The 20,083-nt window shown below is 43.0% G+C and overlaps 1 protein-coding gene across 1 annotated transcript in view; it reads left to right on the forward strand.

Annotated features, from left to right (window-relative positions):
• Window positions 1–20,083, forward strand: part of LSR (lipolysis stimulated lipoprotein receptor) — a 734,631-nt gene that overhangs the window by 324,584 nt on the left and 389,964 nt on the right. The window contains exon 3 of the mRNA XM_044079331.1: window positions 14,376–14,432. Coding sequence (XP_043935266.1) covers window positions 14,376–14,432 — 57 coding nt within the window. The remainder of the gene's footprint in view (window positions 1–14,375; window positions 14,433–20,083) is intronic.

Consider the following 20,083-nt stretch of genomic DNA (forward strand, 5'->3'; position numbering starts at 1 on the left):
CCTTGGCCCTTAGGGCTTTAAACTGCCAGTTTCGTATGTGAAAGTATCAGCAACATGTTATTGGACAGCTTAAACAGAAAATAATGTTGATTCCTGACTGTGCGGAAAATAAAGAATTACAGGATTTAATGCATTCTGCTGAACAAGTTGGAAAACCTACTTTGCAGTGTGGTTTTGATTCATTAGAGGCCTCTTGCAGGGCTGCTGTTACTGGGTCTGTGCTTAGAAGGCATGCTTGGCTTAAGGAGCAATCTTTGCCTGATCATGTTAAAGCTTAATTGTTGGATGCTCCCTTAAATCAGGACCACCTGTTTGGCAACAAGGCTGAGGAAGTCCTTACAAAGATGAAGATAAAGCTAAATCTATGCAAACTGTTAAAGATTTGTTGCAAGTTCAGCCTCCTAGATTTAGTAGGCACTGGCCATCTAAGGCTTGGTCCTTTCCAGCCCCTTCCAGGTCTTCTCAAGCCAAACCCAGACACAACAAAACCCCCATATTTCAGTCCCAGGGGACACAGAGGACTAAGCAGTGGGGGGGGGCCTCGACTTCCAAATCTGGGAGTAATAAGACTCCCCCCTGTGGTAAACTCTCTCAATGACTTGCTTTTAAAATTTCCAAGCACTAATCAACTGGCTGCCCCCGTGGGGGGGGATTGCTCTTCATGCAAAGAATTGGGAACTCATTACCCAGGACAAATAGGTTTTAAATATAGTGTCCCAGGGATACAGATTTTACTTCCACACGTTGCCAACATCAAGCAGGTGGCTGGACCTACCCCCCCCAAATCAGTGGGCAGAGGCCCAAAAACAAGTATTTTCTCTGTTAAGCGTGGGGGGCTATTCAACTGGTACCAGAAGAGGAAAAGGGACAAGGTTTCTACTCGAGACTTTTCTTGGTACCCAGAAACAGCAATCCATGGTGTCCTGTCCTGGACCTGTCTACAGGCACTTTTTTGGAGATTCCAAAATTCAAGATGCTGACTGTTCACCAATTGCTTCCTGTGCTAGGCAAAGATGCCTGATTGGCAGCACTAGATTTAAAAGAAGTGTACCTGCACATCCCAATCAGGGAATCTTGCAGAAGATACCTACGCTTCAAAGCACTATCAGTTCTCTGCACTGCCTTTTGGCTTATCTGCTGCGCCCAGGGTATTCAAAGTGCCTAGCACCAGTTATTGCATTTTGCAGGCAAAGAAATATTCAAATATACCCATATCTGGACGGTTGTCTAATTCAGGCAGAAAGCCAGGACATACTTTTGAATCATCTGGCCTTTGTTCAAAGGGTTCTGACTTGTCTGGGGTACACCATAAATGAAAAGAAATCACACCTGGTACCCTGTCAACAAATTATGTTCCTGGGAGCAAGTTTGAATACAGCTTCCCAGGTGGCTTACCTCACACCAGAGTGAAAAATTCATTTCACAACCTAATTCAAACAAGTGGCCACAAAAACCCTGCTATCTGCAAGACAAATACTGAAAGCCTTGGAATTTATGGCCTCCTGCATTCTTCTAATTCCATATGCAAGACTGCATATGAGGAAACTACAGTGGTATCTAAAAAGCCTATGCTGTCAACATTCTCAGGATCTAGAAGCTATGATTCCTGTCATAACTTGCCTATGCCTAGAGTTCCTTTGGTGGGCAGAGGCCTGCCACCAAAACAAGGGACTACCTTTCACACCACCCTCTGCCACCCAAACCCTAACAAACGTATCGGACTATGCATGGGGGAGCTCACCTGGCAGGGAAGTGCATAAAGGGCAAATGGAACCCAAGTCAAATGCACCTGCATATCAGTCAGAAAGAAATGTTAGCTGTACAAAATGTTTTGACAGCCTTCAAGGACCACATTCTTCCAGGACAACTAATGATAAAGATGGACAACACCACTGTTATGTGGTACATAAACAAGCAGGGGTGTACACATTCTTACCCCTTCTGCAGACTAGCCATGGCATTGTGGAACACAGCCTTGAGCTACTAAGTGCACCTACAAGCTCAATTCCTCCCAGGAAAATTAAATACACTGGCAGATGGACTAAGCAGAAACCTCATGGACCCACACAAGTGGAAACTGGAACCAAGGATTTTCAACATGTTGACAAGCAAATCGGGGAGCCCAGATATAGACCTGCTTGCCTCTCCCCAGAACTACCAATTAGACAAATTTTGCACAAGGACTCCCCACAAAGAAGCCTGGAAAGTGGATGCTCTGTCCTTCAGCTGGAAAAACATATCAGTCTATGCCTTCCCCCCCTCTGCCTCTGCTCTCCAAAGTACTACTAAAAATCAAACAGGACAAACCAAGGATGATGTTGATTGCTCCAGACTGGCCACGCCAGCACTGGTACCCCTCCTGCGCAGCATGTCACAGTTAACTCCATGGCATCTGCCTCAGACTCCTTCACTGTTACCTCAGCAGGAGAACCAGATTTTGCACCCTCAGCTTCTAACACTGAACCTTGCAGCCTGGCTAATTACATAATCTCTCCTTTACCATCCCTCAGTAAACCTGTGATGGATATCATTTTAGAGGCAAGGAGGCCTAGTACTAGAAAATCTTATGCTGGAAAATGGAAAAGATTCTGTGCCTGGAACCAGTCTCAAGGGATGAACACAGCAGCACTCAATTTATCTCAGATTTTACAATACTTAACTGAGATGCTTCACAAGGGCCTGTCTTTTTCCTCCATTAAAATCCATGCCTCAGCCATTTCAGCTCATTATAACACAGAACCTCCCCTCTTCTCTCATCCACTGCTGAAGCAGTTCCACAGAGGGGCCAAAAATTTGAGACCACCCAGGGGAGCTCCAACCCCAGCCTGGGTCCTTAACTTTGTTTTGGAGAAACTCACTCTTACCTCCTTTCGAGCCAGCTGCTACTGCAGACTTAAAATTTCTTTCTTGGAAAAGAGCTTTCCTTTTAGCAATCACTTTAGCTAGAAGGGTATCTGAATTACAGGCACTTATGGCAGTAGAGCCTTTCATCATCTTTCATGTGGACAGGGTGTCCCTCAGAACCAATCCATCCTTCATGCCCAAGGTGGTATCCAGTGTGGCTTTTAGTCCATTAATTTGCCAACCTTCTTTCCCAATCCACAGAACAAAGGGGAATGGATACTGCATTCCTTAGATGTGCACAGACAACTTAGATTCTACTTGGACAGGACTAAACCTCAAAGGAAATCTGAACAACTGCTGGTGGCATTTGCTGCAGGGGTAGAGGTGAAAGGCTATTAAACATAGTATCCCAGGGGTACAGATTTCATTTCCATACTTTGCCAATTCCAAACAGATGGCCGGATCTGCCACAAAACCAGTGGGCAGAGGCCCAGAAACAAGTCATGTCCCTCATGGATATGGGGGCCATTCAACTGGTACCAGATAAGGAAAAAGGACAACAATTTTATTCAAGACTTTTCCTGGTACCCAGAAAAGACAATTCATGGCGTCCAATACTGGACTTATCGATTCTGAACATGTTCCTGGACATTCCAAAATTCAGAATGCTGTCTTTATAACAGCTACTGCCTATGCTAGGCAAGAATGCTTGATTAGTAACTCTAGACTTGAGGCATACCTGCATATCCCAATAAGGGAATCATGCAGAAGAGGCATACCTGCATATCCCAATAAGGGAATCATGCAGAAGATACCTCCACTTCAAAGCAGGTTTTTTGCATTACCAATTCTCTGCACTGCCCTTTGGCTTATCTACTGTACCCAGGGTCTTTACAAAGTGCCTGGCACCAGTAATTGCATTCTGCAGACAAAGAAACATTCAAATTTATACTTATCTGGACGATTGTCTCATTCAGGCAGAGGACAAGGAAACTCTTCTTCAACATCTGGCATTTGTAAAAAGGATTCTAGCATGCCTAGGGTACACCATAAACAAAAAGAAGTCACAACTGGTACCCTCTCAAATAATTACGTTCCTGGGTGCAAGCTTGAATACAGCTGCCCAGATGGCTTACCTCACGCCAGACAAACAAATGCAATTGACAGCATACTTCAAACAAATGGCAACAAAAACCCAGTTATCTGCAAGACAAATTCTGCAGGCTTTGGGGTTCATGGCATCCTGCATTCTACTAATTCCATATGCGAGACTGCATATGAGGAAACTTCAGTGGTACCTAAAAAGTTTATGGAGTCAACATTGTCACAGCCTGGAAACAGTGATTCCTCTCATTCCCTACCTGCAACAGGAGTTTCTTTGGTGGGCAGAGACCTGTCACCAAAACAAGGGACTGTCATTCACCCTGCCACCCAAGCCCTAACTACAGATGCATCAGACTATGCTTGGGGGGGCCCACCTGGCAGGGAGATGCATTCAGGGCAAATGGAGCCCAAACCAAATGCATCTGCATATCAACCAGAAAGAAATGCTAGCTGTTCAGAATGCTCTGACAGCCTTCAAGGACTTGCTTCATCCAGGACAACTACTGATAAAGACGGACAGCACCACAGTTATGTGGTACATAAACAAGCAGGGGAGTACCCATTCCTACCCCCTTTGCAGACTAGCCATGGCCTTGTGGAACACAGCCTTGTCTTACCAAATACATCTTCAAGCTTAATTCTTGCCAGGAAAGCAAAATACTCTGGCAGACGACTTAAGCAGAAATCTTATGGACCCGCACGAATGGAAACTGGATCCACAAATCTTCAGCATGTTAGCACAGAAGTGGGGGAGCCCAGACATAGATCCATTTGCCTCTCCCCAAAACTATCAGTTGGACAAATTCTGCACAAGAACTCATCAGAAAAAGCAAAGAAAGTGGATGCTCTATCCTTCAGCTGGAAAAACCTATCAGTCTATGCCTTTCCCCTTTTACCTCTACTCTCCAAGGTCTTACCAAGTCAGACAGGAAAAAACAAAAATGATCCTAATTGCTTCGGACTGGCTTCACCAACACTGGTACCTGCTTCTAAGGAAATGTCACACCTTCCTCCGTGGTACTTGCCTCAATCACCTCATCTGCTGTCTCAGCAGAACTATCAAATTCTGCACAGTCCACTCCAAACTCTGAATCTTGCAGCATGGCTAATCAACTAATTTTTCAAACCACATCTCTCTGTAAACCTGTGATTGATGTCATTTTGGAAGCCAGAAGGCCTAGTACTAGAAAACCTTATACAGATAAATGGAAGAGATTCTGTGCTTGAAACCAAGCACAAGGAATAGACACAGCAAAGCCCAATATTCCTCAGATTTTACAATACTTAACTGAGATGCTTGACAAGGGCCTATCTTTTTCTTCAATAAAAATCCATTTCTCTGCCATCTCGGCTCATTACAACACAGAGCCTCCCCTCTTTTCTCATCCAATGCTTAAACAGTATCTCAGAGGGGCCAAAAATGTAAGGCCTCCCAGGAGAACACCAACTCCTGCATGGGACCTCAATTTTGTGCTGGAAAAACTCACCCTGCCTCCTTTCGAACCAGCAGCTACTGCGGATGTAACATTTCTATCTTGGAAGACAGCTTTTCTTTTGGCAGTCACTTCAGCAAGAAGGGTTTCAGAACTACAGGCTCTCATGGCAGTGGAGCCTTTCATTATATTTTACCCAGACAGGGTGGCCCTCCGGACCAATCCTCCTTTTATGCATAAGGTGGTGTCCAGTGTGGCTCTTAACCAGACCATTCACCTGCCAACATTTTTCCCAAATCCGCAGAACAAGAGGGAGTGGATTCTGCATTCATTGGATGTACACAGACAACTAATAGTCTACTTAAACAGGACAAAATCACTAAGAAAGTCTGAGCAACTACTGGTAGCATTTGCTGCAGGATCAGAGGGGAAGGCTATATCAAAGCTGACTATTTCTAAATGGATAAGCCACTGCATTCGTTTCTGCTATTTGCACTATGGTAAACCTGTGCCCAGGGGGATCAGATCCCATTCCACCAGGGCTGCCTCTACTTCAGCAGCTTTTCTCAGAGGGGGTCCCAACCAAAGACATTCTAGAAGCTGCTACTTGGAGCTCTGTTCATACATTCATAAAGCATTATCATTTACCTCTCTTCTCTAAATCCAGGACAGGCTTTGCCACTGCAGTCCTGCAGGGCCTTATAGCTGCTCCTAATGCTGTTTAGTTCCATCCTCCCATCCATAGCTTTGGGATTCTACCCAAATGTAATGACTGCAACAGTGAAACACTAAGAACATGGAACAGTTGTGTACACTTACCATAAATGTAGATGTTCGAGTGTATTCACTGTTGCAGTCCGGGTTACCCACCTGCCATCCCCCATTCTATACCTTTTCTTTCCTTCACTATACTCAAAAGCCTTTGTGGTGTATTTGCTTTTAGTTGAAGGTAAATTGTATGTTTCTAAGGTGCATTTATATATTTTCAGTTTATTTGTATATATATTTTTGCTCACCATTTGGGGGGCACCTGACATCTGGGGCAAGGAAAACTGATTAAAATGGCATTGGCTGCATGTTTTATACCCCTGATGACCTGGCGTCATGGAAGAGGAGACAGCAACCGACGCAGAACCCAAGACTTTGTTCTTGTGGCCGACTGAGGGCAACCTGCCAGCAGATTACCCAAATGTAATGGCTGCAACAGTGAATACACTCTAACATCTACATTTATGGTAAGTGTACACAACTGTACTTTTATTCTGAAAGCTTTTTCTTGCAGTAGCTAGGAGGGACGAAAGGGGAGGTAGTTATGTTTTTGGTATGGACGGCACTTCCCATATGCAAGGACCTAAAACTGCTGTTTAATATACCAAAGTCCAAGGTGGTCCCCCTGAGATAAAGGTAGATTTCCCTTCACAACAATCTCCATTAACCAAAGTACAGTTTCAGGGTTTTTTTTTTTGCTCACAGGCTTGTAAACAAAAATACCGTCTGATCTCTCTGTCTTGAAATACTATCTCATCCCTCCATCATTCGTGTTACTTTGGGACATTAGAAGTTCTAAGAATTTCAAGTGAATTTCATTAGGGCTGGTTGCTAGAAAGTTGAGGAAATGCATTTTATCTGGCACACTTATGACTGTACAAAGTTTTATACCTATGTTTTGTATTGCATCTATATTCAGTAAACTCTGTTCTCCTTGATTAGGAAGTTTTTGGTATTTTGCATTGAATGTGCAGAACTGTCTTTATTTTGAGAGAACTTGTTGCTCAAGTGTTAAGCTCATCTCAAAGATGCTGTTAAATATGTGTTTTGTTGTAGCCTAGGTTGTGTACATACGGTTGCATGCATTCCATTAGAAAGGTGTGTGACGACCTCTCTCTGGGCCACTGATCGAGTAGCCTCAGTCCTCACCACTGACACCTAAGAGACGTTAACTTGTAATACAAATGGATGCACTTAGTATTTCCAGATGCAGCTCTCTGCACCAAGTACGATTTCCCTTAAGAGCACCCAGGGAACACACATAGCCCATGGTCTGGATTTTTCTATATCTGTTTCCCACCAGACCCCCAGTAAGACTTCCTGCTTGTACAGCTGTAGGGTTAGGTCCTCAGCCTAATGTCCAAGCCAAGTCCTCCAGCACCTTCTCTGAAACCAGTGCTTCATGTCCCTGTTCCAAGTAGCTTACACACATGTACTATGTGATTTAATACACACAATTCAGCAATAGGTGTTACTGCAACTACTTGAATAAAACAACGAAATATACACCAGGATCTTTATTAAATAAAGCTTTCGGGTCTACACCCTTCATAAGTACAACTTAACATATTAAAAAATCATCATTTAAATAGGAGAACATAAAGTCACATGCTTCAACCCAACCCACCTAACAATAAAAATTTAAAGCTACAATGAATCAATAAATATATGCAAAGTAGCACATAAAAAAAATCACATCTATAAAACATATATATTTTTATAAATAAACAATTTTATACTGTTTCATATGAAATCACATGCACCATACTTAAAAAGTAATAATTAAAACTTACTTATAAAACTTCTCTCTGTCTTTTAGCCAGACCGGGCTTTAGACTAACTGAATTATTTAGGCCTGGGGCTACATCAGCTTGAAGTCTAATAATCCATTCTAGTTCTTTCAATTCCAATAAATTATTAATGTCACCCTTCCTCAGACCTACCTCTACCTTACAAAGAACCCTAAATCTAAAAGTATGTCCCACACCTTCATCCAATATATGCTTACGTAAGGCATTGGTGGGCAACTTCCTCCAGATTTCAGACCTGTATTCCACCATTCTCTCCCTCAATTTTCTTATAGTTTTGCCTACATAGAATGAGGTGCAACATACACAAGTAGCCAAATATACTACTCTCTCCTCATTACAAGCAGTAATTGTTCTCATGGTAAATGTCTCATTAGTTATAGGATGTGTAAATGTAGCATCACCTGTATAAATGTCATTGCAACAAGTACAATTATAGCATTTCACTGTTTTAGCCACCCTTCTATCATCTCCATTTTTATTCTGAAAATCCTTATCCAGATGCTTAAAATGGCCGAAGACCTCATTACTCTAATCAGGGGTTCCCATCCCCCTCCTGAGAAAAGGCCTAGGTAGGATACAGACTATGATTCCTCTGATCAGGTTTCCATTTCCTCCGATTCCTCTTCAGACCAGGGATACTCTCTACCCCCCTATGAGGACTCTGATGCTGAAGAATCTATCCCTTCGGCCTGTCCTCCTGAGGATTATTCTTTTGGGGAAACTTTACATACTATGAGGGAGCATTTCCATTGGGAAAGTTAGGATTATTCAAATCCAAGAAAAGGCTCAGGGATTTCATTTTACTGCCACAGCACAGGCCCCTGGCTATTCCGCCTGTGCTAGATATTGTGGACGATGTGTTCTCTGAATCCAGCTTCTCTCCTGATTCTTTGCCCCCTGCACCAGCCAAGCCAGATAGGTATTATAGAGTCCCTGACTCTCACAAGTTTCTTTATAAAAACCTTTCTGCTGATCCAGAAACCATTTCCCAGGGTCCAAAAGGGGTTAAGGCTTCCATTGCAAAAAATCCAGTACCCTCTGACAGAGATTCCAGAGCTTTGGATAGATGGAGGAAGAAAGTTTACACTTCTGCAACTTTAGCAGTAAGGGCTTTAAATTGCCATTTTCACATGCTTAAGTACCAACAATATTTAATGGCTCAGTTAAAACAGAAAATGCTTGCTAGCTCAGAAGCTTCTGACTGTAAAGAAATGCAGGATTTATTGCATGCAGTTGAACAGGTGGGAAAACATGCTCTGCAATGTGGTTTTGATTCTTTAGAGGCCTCTTGTAGAGCCGCAGTTACAAGTTCTGTGATTCGAAGACAGTTTACCTGATCATGTTAAGGCAAAATTATTGGATGCTCCTTTACAACATGATACCTTGTTTGGTGTTAAGGCAGAAGAGGTGTTAAAGAAAATGGAGGATAAAGCTAAATCTATGCAAACAGTCAAGGATTTCTTACAGGTACAGCCACCTCGATTTAGCAGAAATTGGCCAATAAAGAATTGGTCCTTTCCAGTGTCAGATAGGCCACAGAGACGCAGATACAGACGCCCAAGAGACAGATCTCAACCCCAAGGCTGTAACAGACAACGACAGTGGGGCACCTCAATCCCAAAAGGAGGTGAGGACAAGTCTCAACCTTACAGGAAATGGTCCCAATGACTTCCCCCTTCGTACGCCATGCACTTCCCTTTTGGCATCCCACTTAGGGGGAAAACAAGCACTTTTTTCTCAAAACTGGCAAACAATCACCCAAGACAAATGGGTTCTGAATATTGTGTCTCAAGGTTAGAGGTTCCACTTTCATACTTTACCAAGGCTAAAAGGAATGCCAGACCTGCCACAAAATCAATGGGCAGAGGCACAAAAACAAATTTCAGCCCTCATGGACATGAGAGCTATTCAAAAAGTACCACAACAGGAACAAGGACAAAGATTTTACTCAAGATTCTTCCTGGTCCCCAGAAAGGACAAGGCCTGGAGGCCCATACTAGACCTCTCAATTCTAAATATTTACCTGGATATTCAAAATGTTGACATTACAGCAGCTTCTACCCATGCTGGGCAGGAAAGCTTGGCTTGTTACTCTGGACCTCAGAGGCATACCTGCATGCCCCTATCAGACAAAATTGCAGAAGATATCGCAGATTCAAAGCTGGTACAATGTACTGCTAATTCTCTGCACTGCCCTTTGGCTTATCTACTGTGCCCAGGGTCTTTACCAAGTGCCTGGCACCAGTAATTGCATTTTGCAGACAAAAAGGAATTCAAATATATCCATACTTCGACGACTGCCTCATTCAAGCAGAGACAAAGGACATTCTTCTACAGCATCTGGTGTTTGTAAAAAGGTTGCTAATTTCTCTAGGGTACACAGTAAACGAAAAGAAGTCAAAACTAGTGCCCTCGCAACAGATTACTTCCTGGATGCCAGCTTAAATACAATGGCCCAGATGGCTTATCTCACGCCAGAAAAACAAGTTCAACTATCTCAATATTTCCAATTACTGGCAAAAAAGTCCCATCTCCCTGCAAGAAAAATTCTGCAGGCCCTGGGATTTATGGCATCCTGCATACTGCTAATACCATATGCCAGACTTCATATGAGGAAATTACAATGGTACCTAAAAAGTGTTTGGACTCAACACTCTCACAGTTTAGAAGCAGTAATACCAATGATTCCCTGCCGACAACAGGAGTTTCGATGGTGGGCACAGGCATGTCACCTAAACAAGGGTCAGCCTTTTACCCTGCCCACAGCCAGGCAGACTCTAACAGATGCTTTGGATTACGCCTGGGGAGCACACATGGCAGGAAAATGCATTCAGGGCAAGTGGACCACAGGCCAGATGCATCTTCACATCAATCAAAAAGAGATGTTGACTGTTCAATAGGCCCTAACAGCTTTCAAGGTCCTCCTGCATCCAGGACAATTATTATAAAAGACAGACAACAGCACAGTAATGTGGTACATAAACAAGCAAGGGGGTACTCATTCTTATCCCCTATGCTGGCAAGCGGGTACTCATTCTTATCCCCTATGCTGGCAAGCAATGACCTTGTGGAACACAGCTCTAACATATCAAGTTCATCTGCAAGCACAATTCCTGCCAGGAAAGAAAAATACTCTGGCAGACGATCTAAGCAGAAATATCATGGACCCTCACGAGAATGGAAATTGAATCCAGAAATCTTCAGCATGGTAACGCAAAAATGGGGATGCCCAGACATAGATCTTTTTGCCTCTCCACTGAATTGCCAACTACAAAACTTCTGCACAAGGACTTATCACACACAAGCATGGAAAGTGGATGCTCTCTCGTTCAGCTGGAAAAGCCTAAAAGTTTATGCCTTCCCACCACTGCCTCTCCTTTCAAAGGTACTCCTAAAAGCCAGACAAGAAAAAAACACAGATGATCCTGATTGCTCCAGACTGGCCACGCCAGTACTGGTACCCAATCTTAAAGAACTTAGCTCAAAGCCCGCCATGGATTTTGCCTCAAATTCCACACCTTCTGACTCAACAAAACAATCAGATCCTGCATGGTCAGCTCAAAACTCTAAACCTGGCTGCATGGCAGATTCAATAGTCAAACAGGCAACACCTCTCTCTAAAGCCTTTAATGGATGTCATTTTGGAGGCCAGGAGGCCTAGCACCAGGAAAGCTTACTCAGAAAAATGGAAGAGATTCTGCACCTGGAACCAGGCTCAAAGCCTTGACCCTCTTGTCCCAAACATTCCTCAGATTTTACAATACTTAATTGAGATGCTGGGCAAAGGCCTATCCTTCTCATCAATTAAGATCCACACCTCTGCCATTTCAGCACATTACAACACAGATCTCCTTTATTCTCTCATCCCTTGCTAAAGCAGTACCTCAGAGGGGCTAAAAACATAAGACCGCCCCGGAGCGCACCAACACCAACTTGGGACCTCAATTTCATTCTGGAAAAACTGACCCTGCCACCTTTTGAGCCAGCCAATACAGCCGATCTAAAAATTTTTATCATGGGAAAACAGCTCTGCTCCTGGAAGTAACTTCAGCAGAAAGAGTATTAGAGCTACAGGCATTAATGGCAGTGGAACCTTTTATAATTTTTCATCAGGACAGGGTTTCTTTAAGGACAAACCCTACCTTTATGCCAAAGGTGGTATCTAGTGTGGCTCTTAACCAAACCATCCATTTGCCAACTTTTTATCCAAACCCCCAGAATAAAGGGGAGAAACTTCTGCACTCTTTGGACATAACACAGGCAGCTACACTTCTACTTGGACAAAACAAAAGCTTTCAGGAAAACTGAGCAACTGTTTGTAGCATATGCTGCAGGATCACAGGGCAAGGCTATCTCAAAGTAGACTATTTCCAAATGGATAGGACACTGTATTAGTTACAGCTACACACAGCATGGAAAATCAGTCCCTAATAACATTAGGCCACATTCCACCAGGGCAACAGCCACTTCAACAGCCTTTCTCAGAGGAGAACCTACCAAGGAAATTTTGGAGGCTGCAACTTGGAGTTCAGTGCACACCTTTACCAAGCATTACCACTTGCCTCTTTACTCTAAATCCAGAACAAGATTTGCCACTGTAGTTCTGCAGGGCCTCATAGCCGATCCTAACTCTTTATAAACCAGCCACCCAACCTTAGCTTTGGGATTCTACCCAAGTGTAATGACTGCAGCAGTGTAACACGATGAACATAGTACAGTTTTGTACCTACCATAAATGTAGATGTTCGAGTGTTCACACTGCTGACGTCCAGGTTACCCTCCCTCCAACCCCTCCTGAACTAGCTGGACTTATCTATACCTTTCTATCCTATACAGCCTTTGTGGTGTATTTGCTTGTAACTCAAGGTATTGTTTTTATTTTATATGTATAAATATCTGCGGTGGTGGTGCTGCAGTAGTGTTGTCGCTTCACAGTTAGACATTGCCCGTTCGATTCTCAGAGCGTCTTCTGTGTGGCGACATGCGTGAATGAGCGCTCCTTCGCTGAAGGTTGTGCATTAGGCTGGCAAGCCAGCACGTAAAAATCTACTGCCAATCATTAGTGGCCCGGAGTTCCGCTGTGGCGACCCCTAACTGGGAAAAGCCAAAAGAGACTAACAATTTTTTACTAGCAATATGTATTGCCTACCTACTTGGGGGCACCTGACATCTGGGGCAAGAAAAACTGAAGAAAATGGCGTCGGATGCATCTTGTATACCCCTGGCGCACTGACGTCAGGGAAGAAGTGACAGCAACTGACGCAGGACCAGTACTTTGGAACTCTGGCCGACTGTGGACTGCCTGATGGCAGGATAACCCAAGTGTAATGACTGCAGCATTGTGAACACTCAAACATCTACATTTATGGTAGGTACAAAACTGTACTTTTTTACTGAAGCTAATAAACAATGGCTTCTTCAGACCTACCATCTCTGGTGGCCTTATTCATCACTGTGGGATGCCATTTTAATGGTTTAACAGCTCATTTACATTTCCCTTATTTTTTCTTAAAGTAAGCTAGCTGGTTAACCTCTGCTCTTCCAGTGTTCTCTGTTACAGTATATACATTTAATCAGTTACTACCTGTATGTATATTTCCTTGTCTGACCAGCTGGACCCACTGTTGATATATTTTCAAGACTAGCACCTTTGCAAATGCATTTTGATTATCAAACATCATACAGTTCTAATACATTTGTAACATAAGTTGTCTAAATCAGTCTGATATTCAAAAGACATAATTCTTTACAGAACTCCAGCTGGCTATACTGGCACTAACCCATACCATCACAAGGTGATAATGTAAAAATCTAAAGCTGAAACTAATGGAAAAATGCTTTAACACAAAGGCTCAGTGAGGAAGTTTGCCATTTTCATTTTGTTCACGTTACATCAGAGGTATGTGCTGTGAGAGGTGGAGACTGAAGCATTGGAATACACTTTATAGCATTGCATTTGCAGTATTATATAGATAAAATAAGAGGAGAAATAGGAACCTGGTATGGTAGTGATAAGTTAGGGAGTAGTACAGAACTGATGTTCACATTTTCTTGTAGGTAGCCCTTAATAACTCAGTTTTTGATAATGTGCAAAATGTGTGAGAGGTCACAGAAACCAGAAATGGTGTTTGCAGTAGCAGAAATATTTTAAGGCAAGCAATGTATTTAAGAGTAATTTCACCCAGAGAGCCCAGAACTACCTTCATAAACCAGTTCTATACCTTTAATGAGTTAAAATCTACTAAAATCTGAAACGTGGCAGGAAAATTGGTCATGATAACTTAATTTACCTGAAATTCTTCAGGTAGTCTTTGTTAATTAAGATTACAACAGTTTTGGAGGCGTTTGTGTATTGACCTAATATTTTAATGATGTAGATCGTAATTCTGGGTTTTCTGTTTTTTTTATCCCTTAGGTAAAACATCAAATGCTACAGACCTGTTGCCAGGCTTACAAATAGGGGAACTGGAAGGTATTGGCCCCGTTCCTTATTTCTTGTAGAGTAGAGTTGGGAGGCAGAGCTAATTTTAAAGCATCATAAATTGCTTTGGGACACTATTTCATCTAGAAGCATGTCAAAGTTAACTAGCATGCATAAACTTGTTGGCGTGAGCAATGTGCTTTGTATAAAAGTTTATAAATGAGTAATTATATGTGTTGCTTGTCTCTTGCATGTGGTTGTTTCTGTTTTAAAATCTTCTAGTGCAACAGAAGGGGAGGAACATTTTTGTGTATTTAATTTTGTTTAAATACTTTGTTTACTTGGAAGTTTCTCCAGCTCCAGGAGTAGGGTGTGGTTTAAGAATACCTTCATATATAGCCTGATATTCCAACGTGTTTTGTTCATGACAGTACTTGTCCATACCTTGTTTTACAGATTTAATAGTCATGCATGGTTAGCCTTGCCAGAATATAAATGGTTCCTTCTAATATGCTATGGTCTTCAGGTCGTAGGCTGCTATTAATGTTAAGAGCAAGCTAATGACATTTATGTAGACACTTTTCACTAAAGGTTTGACATACAATGTGTTCTGCTTATGTGGTATTATTATGTGGTATTATGGTACGAGGAAGGAGTGGGCATTGCAACAATTTGTGTTCTGTGATTTTTGTTAAATTGTTTTGTTTGAGTGGCAGGAGTTAAACTTTTTGATTACAGTTTATTTTGAACATAGTTTTATGTTACTGCGCCTTGCAGCTTACCACATTTTAAGTAACACTGGCTTTTATTTAGTGAAGAGAGAGCTTGTATAACCGTGGAATGTGTGGTCGTTACTGTATTTTGCATATTCTGTTACTGAAGTTTTGCTTCAGTGAGCATTGTGTGTGGTAGTTTATTCTCTGTCTTTTGTTAACAGTCCACTGGGCAGGTGGCCCATTTTCAGTGGAGATCAGAGGAGAAAAGCAACACACACACAACAAATTGCAGAGTTTTCATACCAGTAATGAGAATTTGGATAAATTACTATATACATTCATGTCATAAGAGTACAAAGCAACATGTAGTCATGCAATAATTAAAATTAACCATTCATATAAATTCAGCAAGGATAATAGCTAAAAATTACAAAAAATGATTTCTAAAAGGTCAAAGAGAAAAGCACCTCAAATGCCATTAATGATTTAAACCAAGTTGGTAGAGGGGGAGAAGAGGTATTAAATAGGGCAGAAATAGAGGAGTGGGAAGTAAAGTTAAGGGGAGTCGAGAGTAACAAGTATGCAGTTGTGGGAGGGGGTGGGAAGTATAGTGGTAAAGGAAGAGAAAAGATGAGATTTTATTACTCAGTGGCACAGCTTGGGGTATCACAGTGCTGGTATTTGAGTTATGTTAGGGTCAGAAAAGGTCTATTATACTCTAAAACAATTGGGTGAGTAAAAGTTAGGTAGGGTGGTGACAGGTACTGGAGGCAGAGTTAGCAAGGTAGCTTTTCACTTCTCTTTTTAAAAAAAAAAAGGAAGATTGGATCGAACGTATATTGGTAGGGGGGTTGTTCCAAGTTTGAGATAAAGAGCACTTATAAAGTAATTTACCTATAGTTTTATTGGTCCTCTAGGTGTCCAGTAGGTGTTGGTCAGTGGTACAGAGAGATCGGGAAGGTTTGTGTATGGATAGGAGGGTAGACAGGAAGGAGCAGGTTTGTAAAGTAGAGAATGCATCATTTGAAGCTGAGAAAGTTGGAGCAGTTGAGGGAATTCAACCTGCTGTAGTTTAAGGGCAAGGCAATGGTGGGATTTGTAAGGAAAGGTGCAGGCAAATCTGGCTATCTGGTTGGTTGCATGTTTGAGTTTGGTTAAAAAGATTTGCTTGGAGGTGGATACATATAGGGGAAGCATAGGTTAGGCAAGGGAGGAAGTAGGCTTGAGCTAGTGAGGTCCTTGAGGTGATGGATAAGAATTTTTTGTGTTGTTAGTCTCGTCTTAATTCTCTCTGGTGAGAGACCTGATTAAAGAATTTTCAGACTCCCTCCAAGGGGCCGTAGCTGCTGTGGTGGCAGATAAGATCAGTGCTCACCTTGCCACCTTGAATTCAGATGCTCATCGTGTTTCACTGTTGCAGTCATGACTGTATGGTTCTCCCTTGCCGGCAGGCAGTCCTCGGTCGGCCAGAATCCCAAAGTCTGGGTCTGACGTCGGCTGCTCAGTCATGCTCCCTGACGTCAGAGCGCCAGGAGTACAAAGCTGACAGCCGACGCCATGTTCTCCAGTCTTTCTTGCCGTGCGGTGATAGCAGTTCGCATTTGCCGGTCGGCTGACTCCTGACAATTTTTTCTAAACGTACTTTAGTCCAAAGACTTTCTTCTCCTACTCAAAGCTAAGTACCCCATTGGGGAAACTTTTTTCTTGCTCCAGTCCGATGTCAGAAAAAGTTAATAATTGTATTTCTTGTGGGAAGCAAATACCTCATAAGGATTTTCATTCTTACTGTATTCCTTGCTTAGGCCCTGACCACGACGTAGCTAGTTGTCGGTTTTGTGCTAGATTCAATCAACGTACGATTAAACGAAGGTATGATTTTGCATTTCATTACTTCGGTAGGCGTTTTAATTACAAAATGTCGTTGGATTCGGTTCCGGCTACCGGAGTTCACAAACGACGCAAGGATAAAGACAGGCCTCCGAGATCCAAATCGGACGATATTGTACAAGCAGAGCCAGCTTCAGGTTTGACCGTAGTCAGTGAGGCGCTTTTGCAGCCCCTGTCATTGGCCATTTCGGAACCGATGGCCAAAACGGACTCCCACGAGGAGCCAACTAGGCCTTTGAATATTTCTATTGCAGGACCTTCGGAGAACGCTCCTTCGGATGGGTCCGGAGCCGCTGTGCAGGTACCGGCTTCCGAAGGGGTTTTCAGGCCTGCTCATCTTCTGATAAAGGCAAAGACAAAGGCAAAGACTCCTTCCAAATCAAAGACTACAGCCCAGGCCTCTTCTGATCCGGCACCCAAGTCTCAGAAACAATTACTTAAGATGGCGGAGGACTTACTTAATGATTAGGGGTTCACATCCCCCTCCAGATAAAAGGCCAAGGCAGGAAGTGTATTATGATTCCTCTGATCAGGCTTCTGTTTCTTCAGTTTCTTCTTTTGACCAGGAATATTCTTTCCCTCCTTATGAGGATTCTGATGCTGAGGAATCCATGCCTTCAGCTTCTCCCCCTGAGGATTTCTCTTTTGGGGAAACTTTACATGAAATGAGGGAACATTTTCACTGGGAAGGACAGGAGTACTCTGAATCTAAGAAAAGACTTAGGGATTTTCTTCTTCTTCTTCCCCAACATAGACCCCTGGCTACCCCCCCCCCCCTATTTTGGATATTGTAGATGCTTTTTCGGAGGCTGACTTAACTCCTGACTCTCTTCCTCTTGCTCCTGTTAAGCCGGACAGATGATATAGGGTTCCTGATTCCCACCAGTTTTTATACACAAATCCTGCTGCTGATCCTGAAACCATTTCTCAGGGTCCTAAGGGGGTTAAGGCCGCTACTGCTAAAAACCCCATTCCCACTGAGATGGATTCCAGATCTTTAGAAAGATGGTGCAAAAAAGTGTACACTTCTGCTACTTTATCTGTTAGGGCTTTAAACTGTCAATTTCATATGCTGAAATACCAGCAATTTCTTCTGTCTGTTTTGAAACAAAAGCTAACTTCCATTTCCGCCTGTGCAGATAAGGAATTACATGATTTAATGCATGCCACTGAACAAGTTGGGAAGCATGGTTTACACTGTGGATTTGATGCCTTGGAGGCTTCTTGTAGGGCTGCTGCCTCTGGTACAGTCATTAGAAGGCATGCTTGGTTAAAGGAACAAAACTTACCAGATCAAGTAAAAGCTAAGTTATTGGATGCTCCTGTTGAGCATAATGTTTTGTTTGGACCTAAGGCTGAAGAGGTGATTAAGAAGATGGAGGACAAGGCAAAATCCATGCAAACGGTTAAAGATTTCTTGCAAGTACAGCCACTCAGATTTAGTAGGAATTGGCCTACTAAAAATTGGTCCTTTCCCAATTCAGACAGGTCTCAGAGGGGTAGATACAGATGCTCCCGAGGAAGGCCTCAAACGCAAGCCTCTTATAGACCAAGACAGTGGGCTGCTTCCACCCCTAGGGGAGGGGAGGAGAGTACAGGTCGCAAGCTCATAGAAAACAGGCTCAATGACTCCCTCGGTTGGGCTGCAGGAACTTCTTGCCTGGAAGCCCCTCTCGGAGGAAAACTTTCTCTTTTTCACCTAAATTGGACTCCTATAACCCAAGACAAGTGGGTTCTGGATGTAGTTTCAAGCGGTTGCAAGTTCCATTTTCATACCCTACCAAGACCAAGCGGATGGCCGGATCTTCCAAAACATCAATGGTTAGAGGCCTTAAACCAGGTGGAAACTCTCTTGGCTATGAAAGCCATAGAACTGGTTCCACTTTCAGAGATGGGACGAGGTTTTTACTCAAGGCTCTTTCTAGTCCCCAGAAAGAAAACTTCATGGAGACCCATTCTGGATCTGTCAGTCTTAAACACTTTTCTCGAAATGCCAAAATTCAAGATGCTTACTCTGCAGCAGCTACTTCCAATGCTGACCAAAAATGCATGGATGGTAACTCTGGATTTAAAGGAGGTATATTTACACATTCCCATCAGGCAGGAATGCAGAAAATATCTCAGGTTCAAGGCCTGATCGAGGCACTATCAATTGTCTGCACTGCCCTTTGGATTGTCTACTGCGCCCAGGGTCTTCACCAAATGCCTGGCTCCAGTAGTAGCTTATTGCAGACTCAAGGAAATTCAAATTTGCCCTTATCTGGACGACTGTCTTATTCAGGCAGACAGCAAGGATGTCTTACTCCAGCATCTAGAATTTGTTCAAAATCTTCTCAAGTTCCTGGGATTCACTGTAAACATAAAGTCAAATTTGATACCCTCACAGCAGATAACCTTTCTGGGTGCTCTTCTAAACACAACAACCCAGATGGCATTTCTGACATCCAAAAAACAATTAACAGCTGGCTTCAACTTTCAAAACCTTGGCAACTTTAACTCGGTTATCTGCAAGGAAATTCCTGCAGACTTTGGGTTACATGGCCTCCTGCATACTTCTCGTACCATATGCAAGACTACATATGAGGAAAATACAGTGGTACCTAAAAAGTGTATGGTCTCAACATTGCCACAGTTTAGACATACAGATCACTGTCCTGCCTTGTCTTCAAAAGGAATTCCTTTGGTGGTCCAAGGCATGTACTCTAAACATAGGAAAACCTTTCAGTCTGCCTCCAGCCACTCGGATACTAACCACGGACGCTTCGGATTATGCATGGGGAGCCCATTTTCAGGGCAACTGTCTGCAGGGCCTTTGGACAAAGGATCTGAAGCACCTGCATATCAATTTAAAGGAAATGTTAGCCGTTCAGAACGCTCTATGGGCTTTCAGGAATCTTCTACAACCAGGACAGCTACTGATACGGACAGACAACTCCACAGTTATGTGGTACATAAACAAGCAAGGGGGATCTCATTCCTTCCCCTTTGCAGACTAGCCATGAATCTATGGAACACAGCTCTAGCTTGCAAACTGGACCTTCAAGCTCAGTTTCTAACAGGGAAGCAAAACTGCCTGGCAGACAGTCTGAGCAGAAACCT

This window comes from Protopterus annectens, chromosome 8.part0, assembly GCF_019279795.1.
Source record: "Protopterus annectens isolate FY-2018-M chromosome 8.part0, PAN1.0, whole genome shotgun sequence".
Classification (NCBI taxonomy): domain Eukaryota; kingdom Metazoa; phylum Chordata; order Ceratodontiformes; family Protopteridae; genus Protopterus; species Protopterus annectens.